The following is a 12,391-nucleotide window of genomic DNA, read 5'->3' as shown; positions in this document are numbered from 1 at the left end:
CCCCGCCCCGCCCCCCGCCCCGCCCCCGGCCCCGCCCCCCGCCGCGCCGGCAGGGGGCGCCGCGCGGGGCGGCGGCGGCGGAAGTGGCGCGCCGGAAGCGGTGCCGTATCCAGGCAACGGCGGCGCGGCCCGGTGCCGGTGCCGGCGCCGGCGCCATGAGCGGGCGGGCGGCGCGGCGGCGGCTGGTGCTGCACGTGGACCTCAACAACACGGTGGTGGCGGCGGACGCGGTGTCGGGGCAGGGCCCGCGGGCCGCGCTGAACAGCTTCCTCAGCACCGTCACCTGGGGCGGCGCCGGGCCCGCCGGTGAGCCCGCACCCGCCCCGCCCGGCGGCAGGGCCGGGGCCTTCCCCGGGGCTCGGCCCCTTCCGGGGCCCCGCCAGGCCCCGGCCCGCCCTCCCCCTCGCTGCAGGAGCTGGTGCCCCGGGATGGCGGGGCCAGGCTGAGAGCCTTCCCGGGGGCTCCCCTGCTCCGGGACCCCCCGGACACCGGGGACCCTGCCGGGGGGGGGGGTCCAGGGGCTCAGCCACGTCGGGACCCGCAGTCGCTCCGCCAGCGGGTGTCCGCGGGCCCCACTGCTGAGCACCGTCTTCTCTCTTTCAGGCGAGTGGCAGTGGGCGAGTGACCGCCCTTCGCTGGGACCCCCCTGCCCGGGCGCAGTCAGCTACTACTGCCGGTACGGCCGCGACCCTGCCTTCACCGAGCTGGGCCCGGGCCAGCGCTTCGGCGGCCTCCACGCGCACCACCTGCAGCTCCTAGAGTGGCCGGGCAAGCCTCACAAGGTGTTCTCCGCTCAGGGCGAGGAGAACAAGCACTACCACTTAATCCTGCCCTCCTTCTTCCGCCTCGTGGACACCCTGCACCGCGAGGGGAGGTCGTTCGCTGTTGTCTTCAGAACCTTCGGCACGGACCTGCCTCGCGCCCTGCGCGCTGTGCACTGCGCCCTGGCGGGGCAGCACCCCCAGTTCCCCGGCCTGCGGGATGTGGCGGTGAGTGCGGCCTGAGGGCCGAGCTGCCGGAGCAGGGCAGAAATCTTTCCGTGATATTCACAGTGTCCTGCCTTGAACTCCCCAGGCTGGGCTAGTCTCAATCCGCTTAGCCTACGTGCCTTTTTAAAACGCTGGCCTCTGCTAAGAAGAAACGCATCCAGCTTCTGAGGAAGAGCTTGTTTAGCTGGGGGGGAGCATGTGTGCTTGTGAATTCTGTGCTGTTTTTGGTCACTAATGGCATGTGTTGTGTGGGAAGGGTCTCCTCCTCTCACGGTATCCCAGGTTAGAGCATCCCTTCCCACAGAGAGGCAGCCTTTGTAGCAGAAGAGGACTCCCTTGGTTGGAGCTGATCACAGCTGTGCTCTCCCACACTTGCAGGATCCTGGACAGGAGTGCTAGTATCAGGGTTGAGGAGTCACTTCAGTTGTTTCTCAGAGAGTTGACAAGGAACAGAGTCTGAAATGGGAGGAGCGAGTAGCTCCTTGTTGATTCCCCAGAGGAGGAGAAGCTTTTAAGTTATACAGGTTCTTTATCTCTCCTTGTTTTTTCCCCAGTGCTGTCCTCCCACGCTGTCATGAGGAGTCTCTAGCCTGCCGTTTGTTGTCTGTGACAATGCACTAAACAATCTGTCTGCTTTGGAAACCTTTCATCTTCTCTTGCTTTCAATGATGCTGCAGCTCTCTGTGGACCTCACTCCTGGCCAAATACGCTGCGGTAAGCGAGAGGTTGTGCTGAGCAGGGGATCAGAGCGACTTTCTACCCGGGAAGATGGAAGAAAGCTTTACAATTACTTCAGCTCTTTTGAGGGAATTGGAGGCTTCCAAGACCACTTTGACTGGTGAGAAACAGACTGCTGAAGAAGTGAATTCGCCATCTTCTCCTCTCCTCTGATTCTCTGAGAGATAGCTCCTGGTTTTGAGGTCTTCACCTTGTCATGGCTTCTGTGCGGGCCCCTCCCCCCCCATAATTTCTGTCTGTCTTCCTCATTTTGCCATAGAGAGACTAACTAGGCTCTTATGTCTTTCATCGGATCTCCATCCCCTTGTGCCCCTCTTCCTTTTTTCCAAACACCCTCTAATGCATCATCTGGCTGCAAAATGCTTCTCTGGAGAAGCACCAGTAGGCAGAGGGACAGGACTGTCTGTGCCCAGTTTCCTGGCTCTAAGGAGCGAGCTGATTTGCCCAGCTTTGCGTGTGAGCTGTTGTGGTGTCCTTCCCTGACTGTTTGCTGTCCTGCTTGCTGTTTCAGGTGGGCCAGAAATCAGTTCTCTTCCCAGGGTGGAAAGCCCCTGTGGATAGACCCTCATGATCCCAGTGTTCAACACATTTTTATTGATGACAACATCCGGCTGGATGACACAGACACCATTGTTCACCCCCAGGTACGTGGCTGAACACCCCTCGGGTACTAGCTGCCCTGGCCGGAGCGTGTTCCTGGTTAGTTCAGGCACGCTTTGTTCCCTTTTGCCCTCTCATACTGATGCAAAGGGGGATCAAGGCTTAGCCCTGGTGTCGCTACAGCCCAAGAGATTAGAACCAGTGGGAATGATGCTCAGGGCTGTCAGTGGGGAGGAAGAAGTGGGCTGTCAGCACAAAACAGCAGGTGTTCCTGGCCTGTGCTTGCTGTCAGCTCCGCTGCTCAGCTGGGGTGAGTCATCCCCGCTCCCTGCTGGAACCCAGCAGCAGGCCAGCCAGCCCCTGCGTGTGGCTGAACCTCATTTGTGGCACAATATTTAAAGGGCAACGTTTGTGCTGGAGCATGTTTGCGGACGGGAGCGTTAATGCAGACAGAAACGCGGTTGGCAGTTGGACAGCTCTTGATGCTTGAACAAGAGCTGCAGCTCTGCCGGCGAGTCTGAACTCCTGGTCCGTTTCCATCGAGGAGGAGATAGCATGGAGGAAAGAAGCGTGCAGCGGCTTGTGAACGGTCTGCAGCGATTACTGGGCACCCGAGGAGTGGCAAGGGGAAGGACGCCATTTGGACATTCACTTGCATACGAGCTGTCTCAGTTACTGGATGTGTAGCTGGTGATGCGAGTTGTCACTGCCCAGAGCAGGCCTGTTAGGAGGAAGGTTTCAGTCTGTGTCGGGGCTGTTTCAAGTGAATTAATGCAGAAGGCTCTGCTAAGAGCCTCAGGCCTCTGCTTGCAGCAGCTGCTGCTCTGCGTGTCTGCAGCAGTCAAAGAGCATGGCTCACTCGACTCCGCTTGCTGAATTTCAGCTTTGGGCTGTTTTCCTGATCAAGGAGTTCCTCCCTTAGCCATCTGTGGGTCAGTTGAGCAGCTCGGTTTGTCTCAGGGCATCTGTGAAGATAACCTCGGGCCCCTTGGGGCTCTCCCTGACACCAGATCAGACAGGTAGGATCAAATTATCTTGGCAGCAGACTTAGCTGGGATCTGAATGGCAGCTGAGCATCTTGCCAGCAGGGCTCATTTCTGTTGTCAGGACTCTGGCTGTCCTGCAGCGGTACGTGCAGAAGGCTAACGCCGGCTTCCTCTCTCCCTGTGTCACCAGCTCTGCAGGGCTGTCCCTCTGTGTCAGTGACAGCAGCAGAGCAGGACAGTGCTGTGAGGGAAACCGTTCACCAGGTGGCCTTAGGCAGAACAGGGTAAAGACCAGAAGTTAAACTCGCTGCCCCTCCTCTGCCGTGTGGCTGCACCTGCTCCAGTGACAGCCTCGTTTGATAAAGGCAGAGCTGTCGGCAGAGGTTTTCCTGGAGTTGGCTGCTTCAGAGTGTGGTTTTCTTCCAGCTGTGTGGTGTGGCCCTTTCCTTAGGGGAGGCCCTGCCACATGTTGTGAGGACTCAGTTCTGAGCCAAAGTGAGACTCTGGCCTTTGTGGCAGAGAGAGGAAATCTGGAGAAACTTAATCTTCTACCACTAGAGTGAAAATAGGAGCTCGTGCCCTCTGTCACCGTCTTGCTTTGCAAGATGTTCACACAGTTATTGTGGAAGTGCCTGGCAAAAGAGGAAGGCGGGATCACCGCTAGTGCGACACACAGCAGGAGGTGTGCTTTGCTGCCGGGCTCTGGGCACGGCCGTGGCCCTGCTGCTGGCGGAGGCCGAGTGCTTCTGTGCCGTGTTCTGCTCTCTCCCTGCAGGTGTTTTCAGAGCGGGGCAGCAGCAGCCCTCGGTGTGCTCCCACTTCAGAGCTGTATGATATTTGCCTGGTGCAGACCCATCTCCTGGAGGCCATTGCTGATGAGAACTATTTCCTCCGCTGTGTGCAGAGGTGTGAGGAGAACTATGACCGTTACCTGGCCTGCGTGGAGAATGGCTCCCCGAGCCAGCTCTGGGACGGACAGTGACATCACTTCAAGGGCCCAGCCCCAACCTGGGCTGTGGGGCTTAAAACTGGGATGCTCCTTCCTTGCCGCCCCACACAGATAAAGTCCCAGGCTGGGCTACTGCTTCGAGCTGTCCCCTCTCCTCTCCAACGCGTGATGCGCCCGCTCTGTTGTACCAGGAACCTCCAGGCCCTCTCCACAAAACACAAGCGTCCTGGGAGCTTGTGTGATGGGATCCCTGGGAAGAAACTGCTTCTGCTGGGGTCCTTTCCTCAGCTGTGCTGTGAAGAGCTGTCTGCCACACTGGAGCCCCTCTGCCGGCGGTGCTACCTCTTGTGTCTGCTCTTACGCTGGGGTGGAGGCCCTGCGCCAGCCCCGACTGCTACCGCAGCACAAGCAGTCGCGCTGGTGTTCAGGCCTCCCCTGTTACTCCTGCCTCCTGCAGTGGCAGCTGGTTTGAAGTCGGTGCCACTGGGAAGTGCAGTGCTGCCTGCGGTGCCCGTTACTGGTTGCTCTACGGTGTCCTCCCTAGCAGAGCTAGTGATTTGATGTCACTTACAGCTGTTTTTAAAGCAAATCTTTCTAGCTTGTTTTTGGTGTGAGATTCCTTCCTGCCCTTGACTCTGCCTGTGCTTGCAGGTGGAAAGCGCCCTTCTGTCCCTGTTGGTTCACAGAGCTCAGCAAAGTGAGGAAGCAGCTGACAGTCCTGGCTTTGGGACCGGCAGCACCTTCCTCGCTCTGCTGCCAGGCCTCTGAGCGCGGGCTCTCAGGCCAGCACCAGACACGCGCTCCTCGTCCCGGCAGCCCCAAGCGCCTCCGCGCTCGCAGCGGGCTCCGCTGTGGGTCCTCTCCAGGCCCCCTCAGAAAGGTGAGCCCAAGTCCCCAGGCTGTTCCAGCAAAGGCGGCGAGCGCCTCTGAGGAGCGCGGGGTGGGAGCAGGAGGGCAGGATGGGTGCCGTTCCCCGCTCCGAGCCGCTGCAGCGGCACCTCTCTCCGCTGTTTTCCTTCCGTGACTTTTCGCTGGAAAGGGGAACGGGGCCGGTGCGCTGCGGGGAGGCCGGGCTGGCACGGCGGAGGCAGGGGGCTGCAGGCACCCGTGGGGTCCCGGCCCGGGCGGCCGAGCCCTGCTCCGCTCCGCTCGCCGGCAGCCCGGGCTCGGCGGGGCCGCGGCGGGCAGGTGCGGGGGGGGGAGACGGCGGGCGCGGCGCCGCCTCCGGCGGCAGCGGGCGGGACCGGCGCGGGGCGGCGGCGCGGAGAGCGGCGGAGCGGGCGGCGAGGTGAGCGCGGCGGCCGCGGTGCCTGCCCCGCTCCCGGGCAGCGGCGGGGCGGCGCGGGGGCTCCGGCAGCCCCGGGGAGCGGGAGCGCCGGTGGGTGCTGGCTGTGCACCGGCAGCCCGGGGGAGCGGGAGCGCCGGTGGGTGCGGGCTGTGCACCGGCAGCCCCGGGGAGCAGAAGCCCCGGTGGATGCGGACTGTGCACCGGCAGCCCGGGGGAGCGGGAGCGCCGGTGGGTGCGGGCTGTGCACCGGCAGCCCCGGTGGGTGCGGGCTGTGCACCGGGAGCCCCAGGGAGCAGGGACCTCCGTGGGGCAGGCAGTCCTGGGGAGCCCCGGTGGGTGCGGGCTGTGCACCGGGAGCCCCGGGGAGCAGGGACCTCCGTGGGGCAGGCAGTCCTGGGGAGCCCTGGTGGGTGCGGGCTGTGCACCGGGAGCCCCAGGGAGCAGGAGCCCTGGTGGGTGCGGGCTGTGCACCGGGAGCCCCGGGGAGCAGGGACCCCCGTGGGGGCAGGCAGTCCTGGGGAGCCCCGGTGGGTGCGGGCTGTGCACCGGGAGCCCCGGGGAGCAGGGACCCCCGTGGGGGCAGGCAGTCCTGGGGAGCCCCGGTGGGTGCGGGCTGTGCACCGGGAGCCCCGGGGAGCAGGGACCCCCGTGGGGGCAGGCAGTCCTGGGGAGCCCCGGTGGGTGCGGGCTGTGCACCGGGAGCCCCAGGGGCCAGGGGGGAGCGGTCCGTGCCCACTGCTGCTGATGCCACTGCTCTCCCCGCAGGAGAAGGCACACGAGAGCCGGGCCAGCCCCGCACTGAGCCCCGCCGCCGCGGGCCGGATGGGCGGCGCGGCGGGGGCCGGGGTCGGGGACCCCCGGGGCGGTTGAGCTGGTCCATGGCCGCGGCCGCCGCCGCTTTCGCGTGGGCCTCCTTCCCCGCCATGCCCACGCGGCGCGTCTACTGCAGCGCCGCGCACCGCGACGGGCAGCTCTTCGTGCTGGGCGGCTGCGGCGGCAGCGGGCGCGCGTTGGGTGCCGCCGAGGTGCTCGACCTCCCGGCCCAGCGTTGGACCACGCTCCCGCCGCTGCCCACGCCGCGGGCCGGTGCCGCCGCCCTGGCCGTGGGCAAGCAGATCCTCGTGGTGGGCGGTGTGGACGCCTCGCAGAGCCCCCTCGCCTCCGTTGAGGTTTACAACGTGGACGAGGGCAAGTGGGAGAAGAAGGCGGCCCTGGCCCAGCCGTCCATGGGCATCTGTGCTGTCCAGAGAGGTGAGGGGCTGGGACGCGGCCTGCGGGAACGGGGATGCTCGAGGCGGCACGTGAATCTTGCTACTGGTTGAGATGGGCCATGAGGACTTTGCCCTGGGGTGACCAGGCCATCCTGTTAATGGGGTGGTCGCTCCGGCCGCCCTCGCCCCGTCCGGGCTCACGGGTGCCCCTTCCCAGGGTGGGGATGGCAGTGTGCCGCGAGCAGCTTTGGGCCACGTGGCTCCGGCAGGCCCTGGGCTACGGGATTTGCCCCACGGGAGGATCTGACCTGACGCTCGCTGGCACCCTGCTCCACCCTGAGCCGGTCCGGGGCCGAGGATGCTCCCGCTCCAACTTTGCGGAGCATCCTCCGAGCCTCGGTGCAGCAGCGCTCGCCTCCCGGCCGCGCGGTGGGGCGAGGAGCCAGGCGAGCCCTGTGCGGCGTCCCCCGCCGCTGCTCCCCCCGGGCGGGTGGGCGAGGAGGGGAGAGGGGTCCGCGGCCGCGGCGGGAGCCGCCGCGGGGTGCCAGCCGGCGCGGGGCGAAGTGGAAGCAGCATTTGGCAGCATGGCTGTGTTGCCATGGCGTCTCCAGGGAGATGGAGCTGACTGAGTATAATTAGAGCCGATGGCCTTGCGCTCCCATCCGCGGGCAGCAGCCGAGGGCGACCGGGGCTGCGACGGGGTCAGGCCGCCGTCGCGGTCCGTCCTGGCCGGGCTCGCCGCCCCCCCCCCAGCCCACCTGGGGCAGGGTGCGCGGAGCCGGGGGCGGTCAGGGTCGGGAGAGCCTGTCCTGGTGGTCCTGCGGGTGGGGAGGGGGACTGGGGGGCTGCGACGCCGTGCCGCCCGCCGCCGGGCATCCTCCGCTGCCCCTGCCCGGCCGCACCGCCGGGGGAAGCTCCTGCCCGGCTGCCGGCCGGGCTCCGCCGACATCCCTCCCCAGCTCGCCGCCGCCTGTTTTGCAGACGGCGCCGTCTACGCGCTGGGCGGCATGGGCGCGGACACGTCCCCGCAGGCGCTGGTCCGGGTGTACGAGCCGGCGAAGGACCGCTGGCAGCCCCTGCCCTCCATGCCCACCCCCTGCTACGGGGCCTCCGCCTTCCTGCAGGGCAACAAGATCTTCGTCTTGGGTAGGTGCCGCGGGCAGGGCGTCGCGCCGGCGCGGGCCGGCCGGGTCCCCGGCAGGCGTTGCAGCCAGCGGGCCCCATCCTACCCCCCCGGGGAGGTGCGGCCAGGCCCCTCGCAGCATCCCCTCTCTGCGCAGGGGGCCGGCAGGGCAAGCTGCCCGTCACCGCCTTCGAGGCCTTCGACCTGGAGACGCGGAGCTGGACGCGCTACCCCAGCGTGCCCAGCCGGCGCGCCTTCGCCGGCTGCGCCATGGCCGAGGGGGTCGTCTTCAGCCTGGGGGGCCTGCAGCAGCCGGGGCCCCACAACTTCTACTCCCGCCCCCACTTCGTCAACACCGTGGAGATGTTCGACCCCGCGCAGGGTGAGTGCCGGGGCGGCGCAGCGTTCCTCCCGGCGCTGAGCTTTGGCCTCCCGTGCTGGCGGCGCTGCCCGCAGCCAGGGCAGGACCTGCCGCTGAGACGTTCCCCCCTGTGCAGAGATGCGCCCCTGGCCTCGGCGCCCGCCCCGGGTACCCGCTGCGCCCGTGCCGGCAGCCGGAGACGAGCCCCGGGGCCGGCGGGGCGATGCTCGAGCGCTCTGCCCTCCCCAGGTGCCTGGAGCAAGCCGAGCCGTGCCGTCCGCATGAGGGAGAAGAGAGCCGACTTCGTGGCCGGCTGCCTCGGAGGAAGAGTGGTGGCCGTCGGTGGCCTCGGTAATGCCCGGGGTGGGGGGCGCGTGTCCAGCCGCCGGTGCCGACCGGGCAGGCGGGAGCCTCCTGTGCGGAGAGGAGCGTGAGCTCTGCAAACGGAGGGGAAAATCGATCCGGTTTGGTTCCCGTCCCCGTTTCCGTCACCCATCGGTTTCCTGCCCAGTGGTGGCTGGACCTTGCGGCACCCAAAATCCCTTCGTCCATCACCTCCCCGCCTGCTCCGCGGCCCGGTGCCTCGGAAAGCCCCTTTGGGGGGGGGACGACCCTGCCTTGCTGGGTGGCTGAAGGTGCCCACCACCGAGCTCTCTTGCCCCTTTCCCCCCGCCGGCCCCGTGCCGCGGCCGGCTGCGGCGGGAGCGAGGGGCGGCGCGGGCTGAGACCGTGCCGTCCCTTTGCAGGCAACCAGTCGTGCCCGCTGGCCTCGGCGGAAGGCTTCAGCCTCTCGCGCAAGAAGTGGGAGCCGCTGCCGCCCATGCCCACCGGCCGCTGCTCCTGCTCCAGCTGCCCGGCGCCCAGCCTCCTCTTCGTCATCGGCGGCGTGGCCCAGGGCCCCAGCGGCGCCGTCGAGGCTCTGTGCCTGCGCGAGGCGCCCTGAGCGCGGCTCCGGCGACCAAGCCCCAGCCGAGCGCACCAAGTGCCTGAAGTCGGGGACAGGGTGGGCACGGGCCCGCGCGCGCGCGAGCGAGCTCGCGGCAGCCGCCGCGCCGGAGGCGGCCGTGCAAGCACGACCCGGGCCGGGCCCCGGCGGCCGCGCCGGAGGAGGCAGCGCGGCGGGGCCGGCCGCGTGCCGTGTCGTCGTAGACCCAGTCCATGTCTCATGTAGCGCAGAGGTGCCCTGTAGCTCAGTGCCTAGGAGGTGACGTAGCGCCTCGAATAAACGCAACGCCTGGAGTTTTACCCCGCCGCAGTCGCGCGGTGCCTGCGCTTCCCGAAAAGCGGTGGCCCTGCCGGGGCAAAGCGGGTAGGAGAAGCCCCTCCATCCGAGCTGGAGCGTTTGGGGAGGGGACGCACCAGTGCCGCCGGGGAGGTGGGAGCGCAAGCAGGCTCAGCGGCGCTTGGGAAGGGCACGAAGCGCCGCGGGCGATCGCGGCGGAGCTGGCGGAGCTGGGGCTCGTCCTGGCGGCTCGCGCTGCCGCAGGAGACGCTGGTCCTGGCCCGCCGCCGCCGGGGCTGCCGGCACGTCCGGGCTCCTTCCTGCTGCCAGCCCTGCCCTGGTGCCGCACGGTGGCTCCTGGCCCCGTCCCTGGCTCGGTCCTTTAATGATACGACACGAGAAAGATCTCCGAGGTCTGGGTAAATACCAAACGTGAATGCCTGACCTTTGAGGAAAGACAGCCAGCGTGACGGCTGGGCGGGCAGCGAGGGCTGCCAGACGGGAAACCCAACCAGCGCCGAGCGTGGCGTTAGCCAGGGCCCGGCTGGAGCCGGCTGCCGTGGGCGCCACGCGGAGAAAGTTGGAAACGGTTCAGACGAGAGCAAGTCCGAGGCCTGAAGCACCTCCTGCACGTTAACGGGGTGAACTTCTGGAGGTGCTTCGGCTGGGGGAGACCCGAGGCGCGGAAGGGTTCCCGCCGCCCCGAAGGGACGTCCCGGCTTGCTGCGGCGCCGAGGGGGGCCGGGCACCCGTGGCCGTGCACCCCGTGTCTCCGCAAGGTGCTTCGGGCGCTTGGGAGCTCGTGGCCACCCGGCGCCGTGCCCGCAGCATCCGCGGCCGCCGTGCCGCCCGGCCGCTCGCCCACGTTCGTTCCTGGAGGACTGTCCTCGGATACCTGGGCTCCTGCCTCGGCCTGCCTCCGGAGCTGCTACAGAAACCGCCGGCGTGCCAGGGCGAAGCACCGACAGGGAGCCCCAACCCGCCGCCGAGCGGTGCCCCGAGGCCGGGCAGAGGGACGCCGCCGAGAGCCCGGCCGCTCCGGGGCACCCGCGGGCCTCCGGGACCCGGCTCGCCGCTTGGCTCGGGGGGGTCTGGCCCGGCAGGACGGCACCGGCGACCCCGCTGCTCTCGCTGGCGTCCGAGCCCCGGCAAAGCCCGCGGCGGCAGGAGCCCTGCCGGGGGACAGCCCGCGGCGGTCCCGTTCGCGGGGTACGAGGCGTCGCAGGGCTCCTTATCGTTTCCCCGTGCGCAGTGTCACTGCCGCCCTGATTCTGCCCATGGCTCGGCTAACTGTGGTCGGAGCTAGCGGTTTCACACAACGCCTTTTTTTTTTTTTTTTTTAGGACTAACAAAAGACAAACGCGAAGGAAACACGGGAGAGCGAGGCTGCTCAGTTCCCCCTGATTTATAACCCATCTGCAAGGGTGAAACATTTTTTTCCTATTGCGGCAGCTTCGCCTCGGCGCGACGCTCCCGCGCTCCGCCACGGTGGTCTTTTCCTTCTGGGAAAGCCGGGAGATGACCGGCGCCTGCAGCGGGTCTGGTCCCTCCGCCGCGCTCCCGCCAGCCGCCGCGGGACCCGCCGGAGCCGTGCTGCGTCTCCCCAGCGGCCCGTGCGTTAATTGCTGCGTTAGCGGCTGTTCAATGTCAGAGGCGCGCGTTCGCGTGCTCCGAATCCCAACGCCTCTAAGCAGCTTGGTGTCCAACATCGTTTGCTTGTTTGCTAGCAGAAATTAGGGATAAGACTTGCAGCTTCCAACAAGCGCAAGAGCCGTGATAGCGGCAATGGGGGAGCAGAGACAGCGAGAGGAAGGTTCACCCCTGCCCGAAGGTTCGTTACCACATGAAGACGCTCGTGCCGTAGTTACACTAAAGTAGTAGCTCATGGGAGACCCTGCCTTTCTGGGGCTGCCTATGAAAGCGAACAGCAAGACAAATCTGTGACCTTTCCTAAAAGTTTGGGTTTTTTTTTTTTTTCCCCTCATTCTTTTCTATCTCTACTTTTGGGCATCCAGGACCAGCATCCTACCTAAATGCGGGGAAGAGAGAGGCCAGGGTGCTAGCCAAGGCCAGGTCAGGATGGATGGCGACATCTCCAGGCGGAACGAATCGCGACAGCCTTGAACGCGCTCGAAGACCGACGCAGCGCGGGCCGGAGAGGCCCTGTGCGATCGCGCGCGCGCGCTTTGAAGAGTTAAGGAACGTGCACAAAATATATGGTTGTCCATCTCCTGGCCTGTTACACAATCACAGAATCGTTTAGGTTGGAAGGGACCTCTGGAGAGCATCTAGTCCAACCTCCCTGCTCAAGCAGGGACCTCTAGAGCATATTGCCCAGGAAATATTCTGTTCTTCTGATTTCTGCCAAACGAAAGGCTTCAAGCGTCTGGCCGCCGTCCCTGATGCTGGAAGCACAGGCCGTTGCTCCAGATAGAAGCAGCGCCCCAAGCCAGCGCCTGGCAGCACTGCTAACCTCGGAGGAGCGGCCGCGCGGACGGGGAGCGGGGCGGCTGGGGCTGCAGCTAGCTGTCAAACCCATAATTAAAAAAAATATGTTTCTTCATAGAAATGTCTTTCGGTTGTCGGGAGAGACGGAAATACGAAATCTCATTTATTTGTAGCCCGCAAACTGGGTAGACGCTCTCACACCGGAACGCCCCGGCCGCGTGGGAAACACGAACGGCTTCTGCACAGTCGGCCGAAAATCAGTGTTTGTTTTTTTTTTTTTTTATTATATTAGCGGTACGTGCTAAGGAAAACGGGCAGTTTCCCAGGTCTCCCTGGGAGTTTGTGTCAGCCTGGTTTCAGCGCTTACAGGGTCTCTTCCGAACCGGCAACCAAACGTCTCAACCCGCGTTAGGGCTGCTTTGAGCTCGCGGGGCAAAACGAATCGGGCGAACGGCAGCGCGCGCCTTCCCCCTTGC

General features: G+C 66.0%; 2 protein-coding genes across 7 annotated transcripts; both read left to right on the top strand.

The window, feature by feature from the left end:
- The first annotated feature begins 82 nt into the window (after positions 1–82).
- On the top strand, positions 83–4,859 carry LOC104150800 (uncharacterized). Its single transcript, XM_068960420.1, has 5 exons — positions 83–306; positions 604–989; positions 1,667–1,827; positions 2,239–2,371; positions 4,089–4,859. The coding sequence occupies exons 1-5, from the start codon at positions 156–158 to the stop codon at positions 4,293–4,295; spliced, it is 1,038 nt and encodes a 345-aa protein (XP_068816521.1). The 5' UTR covers positions 83–155; the 3' UTR covers positions 4,296–4,859.
- A 95-nt stretch (positions 4,860–4,954) lies between these two features.
- KLHDC8B (kelch domain containing 8B) lies at positions 4,955–11,994 on the top strand. Of its 6 annotated transcripts, XR_011144073.1 has the most exons (8): positions 5,529–5,550; positions 6,316–6,801; positions 7,743–7,907; positions 8,042–8,266; positions 8,495–8,596; positions 10,811–11,080; positions 11,198–11,298; positions 11,483–11,582. XR_011144073.1 is itself a non-coding variant. In XM_068960417.1 (6 exons), exons 2-6 carry the CDS (start codon positions 6,429–6,431, stop codon positions 11,728–11,730), a joined length of 1,113 nt encoding a protein of 370 aa, XP_068816518.1. In that variant the 5' UTR covers positions 4,955–5,142; positions 6,316–6,428; the 3' UTR covers positions 11,731–11,994. The 6 variants fall into 6 exon arrangements, 4 of the variants coding, with proteins under 4 accessions (XP_068816518.1, XP_068816517.1, XP_068816520.1 ...); XR_011144072.1 differs by having other exon boundaries at positions 10,811–11,298; XM_068960417.1 differs by lacking the exons at positions 5,529–5,550; positions 10,811–11,080; positions 11,198–11,298 and adding an exon at positions 4,955–5,142 and having other exon boundaries at positions 11,483–11,994.
- Positions 11,995–12,391: the final 397 nt, after the last annotated feature.

This window comes from Struthio camelus, chromosome 14 (assembly GCF_040807025.1).
Source record: "Struthio camelus isolate bStrCam1 chromosome 14, bStrCam1.hap1, whole genome shotgun sequence".
Lineage (NCBI taxonomy): Eukaryota > Metazoa > Chordata > Aves > Struthioniformes > Struthionidae > Struthio > Struthio camelus.
This window is presented reverse-complemented; position numbering and strand designations above follow the sequence as displayed.